Raw genomic sequence first — 17,394 nt, 5'->3', positions numbered from 1 at the left:
GTATTCGGGTACAGTTTTTAGTTCATAGACTCCATCTGCTCTTGTGGAATCCACCTTTCTCTGTGAGCATTAAATAAATATATTATGAGCAAGCCAGAATTTAATCTTTATATAATTATATCCTTCGTTACTTGCATACTGTATTCTACCGTTCCTGAGTGGTTGCCAGTTGAGTTATAGGACCGAGAGAGAGCAAAACAGTTTGCAGGGTATAGATGCGGCATCTTAGAATTCAGGGGATAAAGGGAAAAGGGAGGAAGAGAGGGAAAATGTTAGCTCTCAGAACGAGTAAAGTTCAGTGCTGGTATGAACATCATTTATTTGGCTCATGTCAGACAGAATGGACTGCGTAGGACACAATTTGGTTGCTGCTACTTTATTTCAATGATTCTAAACAAGCAAAGGTAATCACAGCAAAAGAAGTGTCAGCAATGTTCTGATTAGAGTGTCAGAGCATTAGCTGGGAACAAGTTAACATTAAAACACCAAAACAGTTTACTGATTTACAATAATGTCTGCAGTTATTGGAAAGATCTTACTTTTATTGCAGTGCTCTGGACATCATACTGAATTGAACTGCAGTTACTATTATGCAGGCTCCAAAACAGCCAAATGAAACAGCCAATTTGCATAGAGCCAATTATCACAAGCAGTTGGTGATGTTAAATGGCCTGGAACCGATGGTCGTAATGATGGTAAAACTGTCAGTTTAACATACAATCATCAAAATAAAAACAGGCCTGAAAATGCAGCATTTCTGGTTACTGCACTGGAGTGTCATGCCCAGAAAGTCCAACACTTCTGTTGTGCAGTTTCAAGAGTCACAAATGCCTTATTGGTTTGGAAGGCTCTGGAGGGGGTTAGGGGTAGTTGAGGTGGGAGGGGGCAGTGGTGGTTGATTTCATGCAATAGAATACCATCTTCAGAGAAAATATTTTATAAAACACCCTGCCCTGCACACCATGGTAATGGTAATTAGCCATAGTCCATGAGGGACCAAAGCCATCTCTCTCCATGGATATTTGGAATCAATCCTCTGCAAGAGGGTCAGGGACAGAAAGGGATGAACACTTACCACCATCTTCTCAAGGGCAAGTAGGGATGGGAAATAAATATTGCCTTGCCATTGTTGCTCATGCCCCAGGATCAAATAAACAAGAAGTATGAGGACTGGAATCAGAGGATATTGATCCAGTGCCAGAATGTATTGCTAAAGGCCATAAGGTAGAGAATGGGAAGTCTCATTCCATCTCTTGCACCTGGGCAGAGAACACACCTTGACTGTTTTTATATTTACATTAAAGAATGATAAATCTTATCCCCATTCAGTGCACACCCTCCCTTATTGCTTCACAGTTAGGAAACTTTTGGCCTTAGGCTGTAGCTCAAGCGTCAACTCCTGAACCAAACTCGGTAATGTCATTGAGAAAATCTGTATCTTCTTCGGATTCCACTGAACTGGGTTCACTTTTACCTCCTTTTGAGTCAGTTATTCCCTCCAAGCTTCCAGAAACTTCTGAAAATATTATTTAATTTGTTATTGCGTACAACCCTCAAATCTATTGTATACTGAAGCAAACAAAAGCGAAATACTGTGTATGCTGGAAATCCAAACACTCCTTCCCATCTCCCACCCTTCATGGTTAACAGGGCTCTGGAATGTGTCTGTTTCATTTCCTGTACTTTTGTTCTCATTCAATCCCCCTTCACTCCCCTCTTCCTCATATTCCACATCACCCGCCTCCACATTCAATGAATAAGATTTCTACTATGCTGTGTGATGTTATCATAAAACATATCTTCCTGTTGTATGGTGGCCGAGTTGTACTAATAATCATAGAGTTGATCTGCAGACACTTCTTGGGTGGAAACATTAAGTTTATTTACAATATTCTCTGCAGCAGCTACACGCGTGCTTTCAACTCCAACTCTAACTCTACACTGACTGCTGAGGTAGCCTGCGCTATTCTCCTATTGGTTACTACAGATCATGTGACCTTGCCTAACATATTATTCTTAAAGATACATTACACACTAAGTAAAACCATAATTACTACATGACTCCCCCTTTGACTCAGCTATACATATATTTATATATATATTTATATATATTTTTCAAGACAACATAATATTTATACTGGGTAAGGAATTTACAAGTTCTGTCTTTCAGGTGGTTTCCTGGTACATGTGGAACATCGCAGCTCCTCAACTTCAGATTCTTTGTCCGGAACCTTTTCCGGAGGTGCCTGAACATCAGGTGCTTTGGTGGGCACTTGCAGTTCTTACAGGACTCTCTCACCTCTTACAGGAACATCAGACATGTCAGTCCTAGGCTGAGTATTCTCAACAGGAAATGCAGATTCGGTCATGATCACTGGTGGAACCAAATCTTGGTGATTTGTCTCTCTCTTCCTTAAATGGTCCACATGTTTATGGATGATCTGGCCTTCCACCTCCATGTGGTAAGATAGGGGTCCAGTCACTGCACTTATTTCAACTGGTAACCACTTTGGCCCTTCCCCGAAGTTCTTCATGTATACCGGCTCTCCCACGGTAAATTGCCTCTTGCAGTTATGCCAGTCATGTCTAGTTTCCTGGCTTCCCTGATTCCTTTCCACCTTCCTCTCTAAATGCCTCTCTCTCTCTCTGTTCCTTGAAGGGAGGCTGTTGCACTATGGCTACCATATGGTTCTGGCTGACCAAAAGACACTCCCACTTTTACCACCTGCCATAGGCATATAAGAAGGATTTATGGGTTCACAATCAATCCTGGGCTGGGACTTGCGCCCACAGTTTCAGGCTCAGAGGTAGGGAAGGTACCCATTGTGCCACAAGACCTCCTTGTAGAACTCTAACCCTGTGTATCACAGTGTAGAACTCTAACCCTATGTATCTGAGAGTGGAACCCAGTACAAACAGTGTGAACATAACCATGTACATCTGAATGAGCTAAGTATGCACTCTCTGAAACGCAAAGTGAAAATACACTGGTGCATTTGGCACATATACGGTGTTATAGAGTGAAACCTCTTTCAGAAAAATTAGTGATACAAGTATAAAAGTTTAGAAAAATTACACATTTTAAAGTAAACGGTAGAAATGTGATAGTATTGACTTTGGATAAGCAGGAGTGGGTAAGAGTCAATGTGCAGTTTACTTCTTCCTCAGTCCAAAGCTCTAAGCTCTGAAATTTTCTGTAAGGCAATATTTGAACAATGTCAGTAAAACAGCTATGTTTTTTTGAATCTTTGTCCTTAGCGTGTGGGCACTAACACTATTTAACCTAAAGTCTTCTTGCATCATTTGGGGAAACTCAGCCCTTTGTCATTTGTAAGAGTTGGAGAAGTTAGAGTTAGTTTTTCCTATCTAAAAAGACCAAAGCTACTGAAATCCTAAAATCTTTTTTATTTGTTCATGGGATGTGAGTATTTCTAGCAAAGCTAGCATTTATTGCCCATGCTTTTGTGAAGGTGGTGGTGAGCTATTTCTTGAACCACTGCAGTTCAGATACACTCACACTGCTGTTAGGAAGGAAGTTCAGATTTTGGACCCAGAACAGTAAAGGAGCAGAAATATACTTCCAAGTCAGGATGGAGTGTGACTTGGAGGGGTGGTGTTCCCCCAAATCTGCTCTCCTTGTCCTTCATGGTGGTAGAGATCCTGGGTTTGGAAGATGTTGTCAAAGGAGGCTTGGCAAATTGCTGCAGTGCACCTTGTAGATGGTACACACTACTACCACTGTGCATCGGTGTTGGAGGGAGTGAATGTTCAAGGTGCCGATCAAGTGGGCTGCTTTGGCCTGGATGGTGTCAAGCTTTTTGAGTGTTGTTGGAGCTGCACTCATCCAGGCAAGTGGGCAGAATTCCATCACACATCTGACTTATGCCTTGTAGATGGTGGACAGGCTTTGGGAGTCAGGAGGTGAGTTACTTGCTGAAGAATTCCCAGTCCCCAACCCGCTCTTGCAGCCACAGTATTTACATATCTGGTCCAGTTAGGATTCTGGTCAACGATAGCCCCCAGGATGTTTGTGGGGCTTGGCAATGGCAATGCTGTTGAACATTGAGGGGAGAAGGTTAGATTCCATTTGGTTGGAGATGGTCATTGTCTGGCACTTGTCTGGTACACATGTTACTTGCCACTTAACAGCCCAAGTCTGAATGTTGTCCAGTTCTTGCTGCACATAGACACAAATTGCTTCCGCATATGAGGATTCGCGAAGGGTACTGAACACTGTGCAAACATCAACGAACATCCCCTCTTCTGACCTTATGATGGAGGGAAGGTCATTGGTGTAGCAGCTGAAGGTGGTTGGGCCTAGGACATGACCCCGAGTGTTCCATGCAGTGATATCCTGGGGCTGAGATGATTGACCTCCAACAATTACAGCCATCTTCCTTTGTGCTAGGTATGACTCAACCAGTGGAGAGTTTCCCCCTGATTCCCATTGACTTCAATTTTGCTCGGGCTCCTGATTCCATACTTGGTCAAATGCTGCTTTGATGTCAACGGCAGTCACTCTCACCTGACCTCTTGAATTCAGCGCTTTTGGAACAAGACTGTAATGAGGTCTGGAGCCGAGTGGCCCTGGCATTGGTAAGAAAGTTGTTGCTGGGTAATTGCACTTGATAGCACTGTCAATGACACTATCCATCACTTTGCTGATGATTGAGAGTAGACTGATGATTTGATAATTACTGGATTGGACTTGTTCTGCATTTTGTGGATAGGACATACCTGGGAAAATATTCCACATTGTTGGGTAGGTGCCGGTGTTGTAGCTGTATTTGAACAACTTGGCTTGGGCACAGCTAGCTCTGGAGTATGAGTCTTCAGTACAATTGATGGGATGTTGTCAGGGCCCATAGTTTTTGCAGTATCCATTGTGCTCAGCTATTGATATCATGTGGAATGAATTAAATTGGTTGAAGACTGGCATCTGTGATGCTTGGACATCAGGAGGAGGCCATGATAGAAATACCACTGGGCACCTCTGGTTGAAGATGCTTGCAAATGCTTCAGCCTTGTCTTTTGCACTGATGCGCTATCCTCCCTCATCATTGAGAATAGAGATGTTTGTGGAGCCTCGTCCTCTGGTTAGTTGTTTAATTATCTACCAGCATTCACGGCTGGTTGTGGCAGGACTACAGAGCTTTTATCTGATCCGTTGGTTGTGGCATCACTTAAGCCTGTCTATGTAGCATGCTGTTTTCGCTGTTTAGCATCCATGTAGTCCTGTATTGCACCTGCTTGGCACCTCATTTTTAGGTATGTCTGGTGCTGCCTTTGGCATTCTCTCCTGAACTCCTCATGAAACCAGGATTGATTCCCTGGACTGATGGTAATGATATAGTGAGGGATATGATAGGCAACAAGGTTACAATTATGATTAAATGCAGTTCTGCTGCTGCTGATTGCCTACAGCTTCTCATGGATGCCCATTTTTGAATTGCTAGATGTGTTCTGAATCTATCCCATTTAGCATGATGGTAGTGCACACATGATGGAGGATGTCGTCAGTGTGAAGTTGGACTTTCTCCACAATGAGGCCACTCCTGCAATATTATCATGGACAGATGCATCTGCAAGAGGGAGATTACTGAGGGTGAGGTCAATTCGTTTTTTCTGCCTTGTTGGAGAAATTGTCAGTACAGGTAGAACAAAAAGAAAATTTGTTTCATCAGCTTGGTCAGATAACCATTGCTGCAAGAAGATTTTCTTCCTTTTGCTCCTTAAAACTACTTTTAAAAATCAACCTCTTTGACCAAACTCTTTATGTGACTCGGTGTCACTGTTTGTCTGGTAATGATGCTATGTAGTGCCTAGGGATGTTTGACTACAATGAACGTGCTATATAAAATCAGGTTGTTGTTGGCTATTGATGTGGACACTGGGCACCTCAAATAGAAAGTGTACTACCTCCCAGAAATAAGACTCCCCTCACTTCAATCAGCACAAAATTTGAAAAAAAAAATCCACTGGACCCCATGCTGGCTCTAACCATTTTCATTATTCACTTTTAAGTTAGCAGAGAGTTTGCTAAGATCAATGAACAGTTTATAAAAGCAAACTACTGCCGTTTCTGGAAATCTGAAACAAAAACAGAAAATGCTGGAAAAACTCAGCAGGTCTAACAGCATCTGTGGAGAGAAAGACAGAGTTAACGTTTTGAGTCTGTATGTTCTTCAGCTCTAAAGAAGAGTCATACGGACTCGAAACGTTAACTCACGAACAGTTTATGTTGGCTGAAGGCAAAATGACTGTTTAATTTCAAGCTTATTGCACTGATTTCAGGCTCTTACCTGTACAGCTAGGTGGTGCAGAGTTCCACTGTCCGTCACTCAGACATTTTATCACATCCCCTCCCTCCAGCTTGAATCCCGACTTACAGGTGTACCTGACCGAGGATTTACAGATTGAGAAATGGGCATGAGCGACAATGGGAATGGAGCCACAGGGGGTCACTGTAAAAGGAATAACCAGAAGCCGTCAGGAGAGGGAGGTGTAGATATATAGGAAATATTTGAACAAGTGTTTGCAAAACAGCAATCTTTTTCTAAATTTTGCCCTCAGAGTATGGACACTGCTCCTATAAAATCCTATTACATATTTTAAGGAAACTCAGTCCTTTAATATCCAGTTGTAAGAGTTGCTGAAGTTAAGGAGCTAATTCTTCCAATCTAAACTGATCAATGCTACTGAAGTGCTAGAGTGTGAATTCGGCAGTTCAGGTAGAACAAAAGGGAAATTTGCTTCATGGGCCTTGGACAGATAACCTTAGCGGTGGGGGGATGTTAATCAGTATCCCATTCCTTCTGGGTGATTTACATATTGTTGAAAAGGAGCGGGGATAAGAATTAATTGAGATTTTGTAAAGCAAATTAAATTCTGAATTTATAATTTCTAAGAAGCTCAGTTGAATGGTGTTTTTGAAAGTGATGCATGTAGCTGACTTTGTCAGTGTAAATTGGTCTGATCACCTGAAGTGGATACCATGTGGTAGTTTAAAATATTTTAATCCGATATCAATCATTTAATCAGGCTTCTTTAAAAATATATTTAGAATGCAAAGAGAAGGTTTTGGATAGAAAGAAGGTTTTGGAAAAGCTCTGTTGCAAATACTGAAGTTGAACAACTGAAGCTAACAAAGGACAGAACGTGAGTATAAGGATGAAGATTGCAATGGACAATGGGACATCACAGATGTAGCCTAAAATGAAGTCAGAGCCACCAACGTTACAGCGAGCCTGCTAATTAAGAGAGAGAGATTGCATGGTTTTATGTAGGACACCCAAAGGACAATTTATCAATGCAAGGTATTTGATATATTGTGTATTTATCATGTAGGTTAGCTACTGGGACAGGGAAATTATTTAATATATAACAGATTAGGCATTGGGGTTAACAATGTATTTATTATATAAAACATAGGGTATTGGGACTGGGGATTTTTATACATACTAGCTGATCTTTCATGGCATGGCCCATGAAGCGTTAGAACTAACTGTGGACTTTAGGTGAGGTCTCGTTAGATGCTGGGGGCTAATTAGTCTAGTGCATGCAGACATAATATTTCATGTTATTATAATTATATAATTCTTGGGCTTATTTATTGCAAAAGACATGAGACATGAATCGCTCATAAGGGATTGGGTAAACACTTTGTGGTTTCATTTATTAAGACTAGGCACAGGAGGACAGTTATACATAGACACAAAGCTTGAAGACATCAGAGCTGTGTGTGTGTGCTCTGCTCAAAGCAAAAGTGAAACTAAGAATGGATCACATGATATGTTTCCCTTCTAGTGATGTCATGCTGGTATCCCTGAAAGGCATATTACAACATAATATAAGGCCAATTCTTCCAAGGAGAGCCAATCACTGTCGGACTGCCACTCTGCTCCTTTTTACTTCCCTCAGCCTGGAACTATATATTTCTTGCCAGGACTTCTGACCCGGGCCTGCTGAGAAATGTGCAGGGTAGCTGCTCCTAGAGGCCTTCAATGGAGTGCAGGGTCACTGGGGGTAATGAAGCCACACTCCCTTTTTACAGCACTAGCTCCTGTATTCTGATAGGTTTAAATGTCCCACCCATTTTTGACAAGCTAGGAGACAAGGTAAGTGTGTAAGGTAAGAGGGCGTTTGGTTGGGAGGGGGGTGCTGGTTGTAGGGTGGAGTTGGTGGGGGAGTAGTCAGGTGGTTGGGGGATGAGGGGATAGTCAGGAAGTGGTGCCTGGTGTGGCGGATTAGTCGGGTAATCAGGGGGATAGTCACGGGTGGGGGAGTAGTCAGGTGGTCGGGTTGGAGAGGTTAGGGAGTTAGTCGGGTGATCAAGAGGGGTAATCAGTTGGTGGGCGTGTATTGGTAGTCTGCATTGTTGGGTGGTCAGGGGGTGTTGGGGCCAGTGGGGGTTGGTCAGGGGGGTGGGGAGTGGCGTGTCGGGGAATATGGGAGTAGCCAGGGGGTCAGGGAAGTTGGGGTGTTGCGGAAGGTAGTAAGGAGTGGGGGGTCCAGTGAGGGGATCTGGGGGCGTGGGGTCAGTAGTATAGTCACTCAGAAGCTAGAACTGGTTTTAATTCTTCTATCTTTTCCTGGATAACTATTCTGCGAAGAGAGTCGGTACGATCCAAAGTCCCCAATTTAAATTGTAATCTCATAGAGTTCCAGGCGCAGGGTAATTGCCCAACGGAAGTTGAAATTTCCTGGGCAATTTCCGTGCAGTCCTTGTGTGTGGTCTTCAGAGGGGTCCCCCAGCACATCTTCCAGGATACCTCTGGGGTGGAAACCTCTGGAGAATGGAAGATCTGGGCCATTGTCTCACTTTCAAAGTTATACATTTTGACCTTATCTGTATATTTCCATGCTAGATTCTTATGTTATAAGAACTGGCTGTGTAAACATGTCACACTGTAATAACACCCTCCTGCCACTGTGACTTCAACAATGGAGAAAATATTCAAAATGGATTGCAGATCAGACAATTATTGGGGGAAAGCAGTGTGGAAAAATATTTCTTGGGCACAACAAAACATGCAAGGGTCAAAAAATCAAATTTGAAAGATCAATTATGTTAAAGAATCGAGAACCTACCTGACCACTTGCCTCTAAGGAAAGAAAACCAACATGATTGGGCAGGGGTTGGGGGAAGTGGGTGGACTGTATTGTCATCTTTGGCTACAGACTGCAACTGAATACAGATGAGGAACAGTCTTGTTCCATATTTACTGTAATATAGTGCGTGTTATGTGATAGGGAAGCTATGACAGTTTTAAGGTTTAAAGTGCTATCAGAGTGCCAAAAGCTTCACAGGCATTTATAAAAAAAAGTAGGCATATCCATGCTTTTGTTAAATTTAGACTAAACTATTCCCATGTTCTCCTGGCTTACCACCCATCCTTCACCTCTGCAAACCTGAGCTCATCCAAAACTCTGCTTCCATATGCTAATGTGCACCAAGTCCAGTTCACTTGCCACCCCAGTGCTTACTGACCTACATATTTAAGTGTCCCATATTTAAAATTCTCATTTCTGTATTCAAATGCCTCCACGGCCTTGCCCCTCCCTATTTGTGATCTCCATCAGCACTTGAACACTGCGTTCCTCCAATTCTGAACCCTTGTGCACCCTCGACTTTTTTATCCTGCCATTGGTGGCTGCGCCTTTAGCTGCCTAGACCCTAAGCTCTGGAATTCCCTCCCTAAAACTCTCCACATCTGTCTCTGCTCCTTAAAGATCCTCTATAAAACCTACTCCTTAACCCATCTTTGGTCACTGGTTCTAATATCTCCTTCTTTGACTCAATTTCTTCGTCTGATTATGTCATGTGAAGACCTTTGGGATGTTTTACCATGGTTAAAGGAGCTATATAAAGGCAATTTGTTATTATAATTAGAATTCCTATGTAGGATGGTTCGCATAAGAATTTTCAATGAAATATGTGCCTCACACATTAAATAGATAATTTAAGGTTAAGAGTTAGGATTTGGATTTATTGTCCTCACATAGTGAGCAATTGTGGAACAGAATCTGATACCTCTTCACTGGAGGTGTTGACCAATACTTCAACCACATTTCTGGAGATGTGTTATCAGTCCAATATTAATAAACTTGCAGAATGGGTAAATAATTAGCAATTGAAGTTCAATGCAGATAAGTGTGAGGTGGTACATTTTGATTGGAAGAGTAGGGAGGATCTAGAGGCACTGGAGAGGATGCAGAGAAGATTTACAAGGATGATACCGGAAAAGCTTAGGTATACATATCAGGAAAAGGTTGACAGGCTGGGTCTCTTTTCTTTTGAAAAAAGGCTGTGGAGTGACCTAATAGAGATCTTTAAAATTATGACATTTTTGATAGAGTGGATGCAAAGAAAACGTTTCCTCTTGTGGGGAAGAGCATAACTAGAGGCCATCAATATAAAACAGTCACCAAGAAAAGCAATAGGAAATTCAGAAGAAACTTCCTTACCCAAAGAGTGGTGAGAATGTGGAACTCCGTACCACAGGAAGTGGTTGAAGAGAATAGTATAGATGCATTTAAGGGGAAGCTAGACAAGCATTTGTGAAAGAAGGGAATAGACAGTTATAATTGTAGATTTAGTTCAGTAAAGGTGAGAAGAGGTTAGATTGGTAAACACAGGCATGGATGGGCTGCTTCTGTGTCATATATCCTATGTAATCCTATGTAACAGACACCAAATGATAAAAGGACAAGAATTAAACTTTTTGTTATCCTGCATTTTACTTCATCTTCAATTTGATCAGAGGTAATAGCAAAACCTATTTCAATAGTCAGTGATAACTTTAGGAATTTTATTTTACTCAATACTTACTAGTTTATATAACCCCTCTTTCTCAATTACATGTTTAAAAATTATACTGACTGTGCAATATTCTTCATATAGCTCAAGTGTCTGGCCTTATTCTGAACATCCTGACATTAAACCTCACCATTGACAAAAGCAGCAATGGTGGACATGATTGCTGGGAGCCAAAAAAAACACTGATCTGTCAGTTCTCCAGAAAGTTGAATGCCTGCCCACAGCAGCAACCTGATCTCCTTCAGCGCATTCCAGGACCAAGCTTAAGATTTTAGAGGAAAACAAAAGACAATAGTAAGAAAAGGTTTCCTAATTGGGAGTCTCTTGCATCCAAATCTATTACAGATCAAATCACATCAACATAGGCGGGATTCCCTGGCCCTGCCGCTGGGATCGTCCGGTCCCGCCGAAAGTCAATGGACTCTTGGCTGGGTTGCCGCATTGCTGGTGGTGGGTCCTGCCACGACAAGGCCGGAAAATCCCAGTGATGGTCTTATAAACTAGTTATCATCACCTTCTTACACCATCGGTCATTTGTTCAGTTTAGGACAAACATAATGAATCCGAATGTCTTACATCAGAATCCCAGGAAATGTCCAACTTTGTCATACCATTAGTCTTCTCTTTCCAGGTACTGAGGTCTACTCGTGAAATCTGATTACATCTGACATATCCTTCTGGGTACGGCATGTACCTAAACACATCCTGAGGGAGTTCTTCAATCCCTGTGTTATCACAGATTAGTCTGGAGAATGAGATTCGCCAAAGAGCCTGCTGCTGTCTGGCAGTAAAAACCCCCTCATTTTCCCACCAGAATCTAAAGCACAAAGAACAAGACAAATGATTATTCAGAAGGGTGTATACTCTGGCTTACATTTATCTCTCAACCAGTCCCAACAAAAAAAAAACTAGGCCTTGGTGGTTGTGGGACCTTCCTGGGAAAAACTGCCAAATTAACAACGGTCACCATACAATGTAATTCACCTGTGTGTAGTATTTGGGATATTTCTGAGGGACATAGAAGGCACTATTTCAATTAAACTTCCCTCTTGCTCTTTCTTGTGGTTTGGTGGGCATTGGGGCAGGATTTTCCAGTCCCACTGAAAGTCGATGGATTTTGGCTGGGCTGCTGCATCCTCCGCGGTGGGTCCCACCACAGCGGGGCTGGAATATCGCGCCCCTAGTCTTCAGCTGCCCTCTCAGCTGCAGTTAATGTATGGACTCAAAAGACATTGGTCGGAATTTTCCAGACCCTGTGGCGGGGCTGGCGAGTCTTTGAAATCTCCGTTCACAACGGCAGGACCGGAAGATCCCACCAGCTTGAGAGGCCGGAAAATTCCAGCCATTGTGTGGGAATAAAATAAATGAATAATGTATTCAGGTACACTAAGGTTTCTTTTACAGTTAAAATAGCCCAGTATGTCAATTAACCTTGGTTGAGGATAAAGTGATAAAATAGCCAGGCCATTCGGGTGAGTTCTTCTAGTAACTTTGGTGTGAGTGTGCAGGAACATCAAAAAACTCAGGTGGGTCCTGAACGTGCCAAATTCTGATCACAGGGCCTGTATTTTGTCTTGAGAGGGTTGGAATTCCAGGTACCACTACCAGGCCTTGATGAAAATGGCAGATGGGGTTGGAAGAAGGGAGTCCTAAGTCAGGGTTTTACACTCCTGAACTGTCAGCTGGGACTTGGATGGGTGTGAGAGTAGGCCCAGGTGGGTTTCAGGCCTGATTAGGGGCCTGTATGTACTGCTGACTGGAGGAAAATAATTTTTTCGCCATAGTTTTTTTAACAGGCTCGTGACACAAGGACCATGACCCACAGCTTTCTGATCTGAGAGAGAACAGGGAGGAAAAGCTGACATTTTCCTCAGGTCAACAATCTTCTGCTTACATTTCTGTCATCTTTGCCAGGGGTTGGGGTGTTGCAAATATCCATGAATACTATAAGGCATGTGGGTCAAACATTAAATGGTAATTGTGGTGGAGCTAATTATGGAAATGATGCTAATTCTGGGAGCTAAAGTTGAAAGGTTGTTCTAAAAGTGACAGTAATCTTGTTGCAAGAGAGATGGGGATAGTGGTGCTGGAGGTAGTGATGATTGAGGTGAGGTGAGTAGTGCAGGAGATGTAGGGGTTGATTCTAGAAATGCCAACTTTGTTCCTATGACCGAGAAGCAGAATTTAGGCCTCTTGGAGGGCAAACCTGTTCCATTGATGGAAGAATATTGTAACGTGATATACAAATGGATTTCCTTGAGACTCTCCATACTTCCATTACCTGTCTCCATCTCTCAGATTCTTGAATTGCTGTCCTATCAAACAAGCGAACAAAGGGCCCACCCTGCCACCTTCCACGAAGGGTTCGGAGATTCCCCCCACCCACACGTCGATGTTGTCTGGAGTTCCATACAAGTTGAGGAGATTAGTTGCTAGGTCCATATTGTTAAGGACGAGAGAAAGATCAAAAATATCTTGGGGCTCAGAAAGTCCACAGAACCTTCGCCAAGCATTGTAACCTGGATTCAGAGTGGGGAGATGGGGGTTATTTTTCTGTTTATGACTTACGGTAAATAAAAACATAATATTAGCACAAGAAAACGAAAACATTTTAAAATCTGCTGATCGATGGTTTCATAATTTTCAAATTGAGCCCTTTAATTCAGTTCTCAGCATGATACATGATCTATTTCATCAAATATAGATTGTGTTCTTAGAGATCTAAAATCAGAATCTTCAAAGAGGCAGTAAAATCACAACCAACTACACATGAGACTGAAAAAGCAAATCAGGCTATTCACTGTAGTCATCTTCTGTTACCTTGGAGCCCATGGTCTCGAGAGCGCTGTATGTTTATGGCAGACAGGTCCAGGGCTATATGATGCTGTGCTGCAAACAGCTTCTCACGCAGTTCATCTGGCATCATGGAGCTTTGGGTCTGCAGTTTGGCAGGGTAACCAAGCATACCCCGAAAGATTGGATCAATTCCACCTAAACAATAAAACACTTATTTTCAATGATATTTTAATTCTTGACTTTTTTACAGTAGAATGAATGCAAATTGGTGTGTTTCTCATATTTGACATCTCCTTAACTCTCCCCTGTAACCTGGTAACCTAAGGCTTGACGAAGTAGTGCAATACTAACCAGAATTACTAATCAGAATTGACCTGTGCTATGTCTGACTTGGGAGGGCTTGATTGGTCACTGCAGATATACTTCACATTACTCTATACATATGGCAAATGTGAGGAGTGTAAAGGGAGCATCACTTCAGAGATAAAGACAAAATAAGCAAACACATGTAACTAGTGAGAGGGGGGAATAGATGCCTTATAATTCCATTGATTTCAGTGGGATGAGAATGGGATAGATTGTACAATGGGTGGGTGATCCATTCTACCAGATTACTGCCCAGGAGATGAAGATGAAAATTTACCTCCAATGAGTTAGTGGATTAAGCAGAGTGCGACCAGTTTTGATTTAATGTGGATACATGGGAGGCAATATATTCTGGGAGGGATTCAAGCAAGAGTGTATACTTATACACTCGATGGAAAGACATTGAAGGGTGTAGGTGAATAGAAGGACATAGGTAGTCAAATTCAATTCCTGGAAGGTGAGTGCAGGTCACTGGAGCCATTAAAAAAACTGACTGCATTTTGGGTTTTCGTAAATAAGTGCATAGAGTACAAGAGGAAAGAAGTGAATTATAAATTTGCACAAAGGATTGGGTAGGCCACAATTAGAGTACTGTGAGCAGTTTCGGGATTCCCCCTTATGGAACAGGATATTAAAACCCTAGTGAGCGTATAGCAGATTTCATTGTGTTAAGAGTTCAGATTTGAGAGATTGGGATGATTCCCACTGGTAGAGAGGAGGTTAAGAAGTGATTTAGTAGAGTTTATTGTTAAAATTATGATAGGTTTTGATAGATCGAATCGGGTATATTAGTTTCTCTGGTTAGGGAGACGATGATGAAGCATTGTCGATTTAGAATTTTTAGTAGGAGAGTGAAGTTATCTTTAAACAGGGAATTGTTGGCACATGGAAAGCTTAGCTGCAACGAGTAATTTGGAATGTATCACTTTTGGGAATATTGGATAGATATTTGAAGCAGAGGAAAAAATGGGGCTATAAGGGGAAGGTGTGACATTGGGACTAGTTTTGGTTTTGTTTGAACAATTTCATAAGATCATAAGAAATAGGAACAGGAGTAGGCCATTCAGCCCATCAAGCCTGCTGTGCCATTCAATAAGATCATGGCTGATATGATTGTGGCCTTAATTCCACTTTCCTGTATGCCTCCCAGAGCTCTTTACAGAACAAAAATCTGCCTAACTCAGCCTTGAATATATTTAATGACCCAGCGTCCACTGGTTTCCATGGAAGGTGAGAGAGAAATTCCTCCTCGTCCCCATCTTAAATGTGAGTCCACGTTATCTTAAAACTGTGCCCCCTTGTTCTAGATTCCATCACAAGGGGAAAAATTCTCTCAGCATCTACTCTGTCAAGCCACGGAGGTGCCTCAGGGAGATTTGTTTCAGTGTTAAACTTTTAACTAAAGGATTTTTAAACTTTTAAAACATGTCCCCCTCATGTGACACTATCACATGAGCTGGGACATGTCAAAGAATAATTGTTTAAATTTTTATTAGATTTTAAAATAGTTATGAAACCTCATCCTGCCCATGGATGAGGTTTCATGAAAAACGTGGAGGTTTTAAATGGCCTTAATAGGCCTTTGACAATTTGGTGGGCGCGCAACCGACTCGATGGCACGCCCGACAAATTGAAAAGCTAAACGACGTGCAGTGACGCCGGGATGCCCACCCAACGTCACCGCGCATCATTTTACATGTCGGCGAGCGGGCTCTGCCCCCCTGCTCGCCGATGGGAAAATGCTACCCTGTGTGCTTTTATCTTGTGTAGTAATCTTTTATGTGTCACTTTAATAAAATGCCTTTTGGAAACCCAAATACACATCTACTGGTTCCCCTTCATCCACCCTGCTTGTTACATCCTCAAAGAACTAATACATTTGTGAAACATGATTTTCCTTTCACAAAACCATGCTGACTCTGCCTGATTGTATTATGATTTTCTAAATGTCCTGCTACGATCTCCTTAATAATCAGTTCTAGCATTCCCCCAATGACAGATGTCAGGCTAACTGGCCTAAAGTTTCCTGCTTCCTGTCTTCCTCCCTTCTTGAATAGAGGTGTTACATTTGTGGTTTTCCAATCCACTGGGACTCTTCCAGAATCTAAGGAATATATCACTGAAGCCACTTATTTTAAGACCCTAGGATACAGCCGCCAGGTTTGTCAGCCTTTAGTCCCATTAGTTTACCCAGTACTTTATTGTAGAGATTGCGATTGTTTTAAGTTCCTCCCTCCCTTTTGCTCCTTGATTTTCTACTATTCTTGGGATGCTTTTAGTTGCTTCTACTGTGAAGGCAGATACAAGATACTTGTTCAAAGCCTCTGCCATTTCTTTGTTTCCCACTATTAATTCCCCAGATTCACCCTTTAAGGGACCAACTTTAGCAACTCGTTTCATTTTTACATACTTGTAGAAGCTTTTACTGTTCACTTTTATATTTCTTGCTAGTTTTCTCTCATACACCAATTTCTTCTTCATTTTTTTTAGCCATCCTTTCCTGGTTTCTAAAACTTTCCCAATCTTCTGGCCTACCACTTTCCATCTCTTCTGCAGACTTCTATAATTTCATCAACAGTACAGCACAGTAATATGGAAAGGTAATTGGCTCAAGAGTTACATAATCAAAAGTGATCCAGCACAGATCCAAGGAGGTGACAATAAATGTGTAGACAGATCACACTTGGATTCCTGTATACACTTCCAGTCCCATCTCCGGGAGCTGCTAGCCAACAAAGCTGGAATTTCAGGCAGTCCCCTGAAAGAGAGGTGGCATGGAGCCGGGAAAAAGGGAAGTCCAAGGTCTTTCTGGGGTCAGGCTGGCAGGTCGCAGTGAGAGGACTGGGGGCCAGAGTGGATAGGGGCGGGAAGAGGGGAAAAGTTGCAGGAGGGGAAGCATGGCAGGAGTGTGAATACCTTGGAGAGGGTCCCTGATGGGCATTCATTGGCCACTTAAGGGTCTCAATTGGCCTGGGCAAGCAGGCCACCCGATACCTTCCTCACCATAGGTAAAATAGCCATGTGATCAAGTAGGTCCACAGCAATGGGCATGACAACACTGCCATGGTGCCTGTAGGATTCAGTTGTCAATATTTAATTGTATCTGTCAGTCAACAGTGCCAATTTTACTGCTCCCCCCAACTCCTCACTACCATCCCGCTCCTGTGGGGGCGTAAAATTCCAAACTTAGAGGAGAAGTGCACAGACAATTTAGATTTAACTATTTGATAGTGTATGTGTGGAACAGACCACCCAAGGAGGCAGCGTATAGTCTGAGGGGAGACAGTGACGTAGTGGCATTGTCTCTAGGCTAGTAATCCAGAGACCCAGGGTAATGCTCTGGGGACCTGGGTTTGAATCCCACCAGGGCAGATGGTGGAATTTGAATTCAATTGAAGAAAAGGTCTGGAATT

The 17,394-nt window shown here is 42.4% G+C and overlaps 1 protein-coding gene across 1 annotated transcript in view; it reads right to left on the bottom strand.

Annotated features, from left to right (window-relative positions):
* Nucleotides 1–360: 360 nt before the first annotated feature.
* Nucleotides 361–17,394, bottom strand: part of LOC144684587 (myeloperoxidase-like) — a 71,388-nt gene continuing 54,354 nt past the window's right edge. The window contains exons 11-15 of the mRNA XM_078548555.1: nt 13,640–13,810; nt 13,101–13,338; nt 11,431–11,636; nt 6,303–6,464; nt 361–1,516 (exon numbers count right to left, since the gene is read on the bottom strand). Coding sequence (XP_078404681.1) covers nt 1,386–1,516; nt 6,303–6,464; nt 11,431–11,636; nt 13,101–13,338; nt 13,640–13,810 — 908 coding nt within the window. The 3' untranslated portion in view covers nt 361–1,385. The remainder of the gene's footprint in view (nt 1,517–6,302; nt 6,465–11,430; nt 11,637–13,100; nt 13,339–13,639; nt 13,811–17,394) is intronic.

Source organism: Cetorhinus maximus, chromosome 9 (assembly GCF_964194155.1).
Source record: "Cetorhinus maximus chromosome 9, sCetMax3.hap1.1, whole genome shotgun sequence".
NCBI classification, from domain to species: Eukaryota; Metazoa; Chordata; class Chondrichthyes; order Lamniformes; family Cetorhinidae; genus Cetorhinus; species Cetorhinus maximus.
The sequence above is the reverse complement of the archived record's forward strand: the minus strand, read 5'-3'. Positions and strand labels throughout refer to the sequence as shown.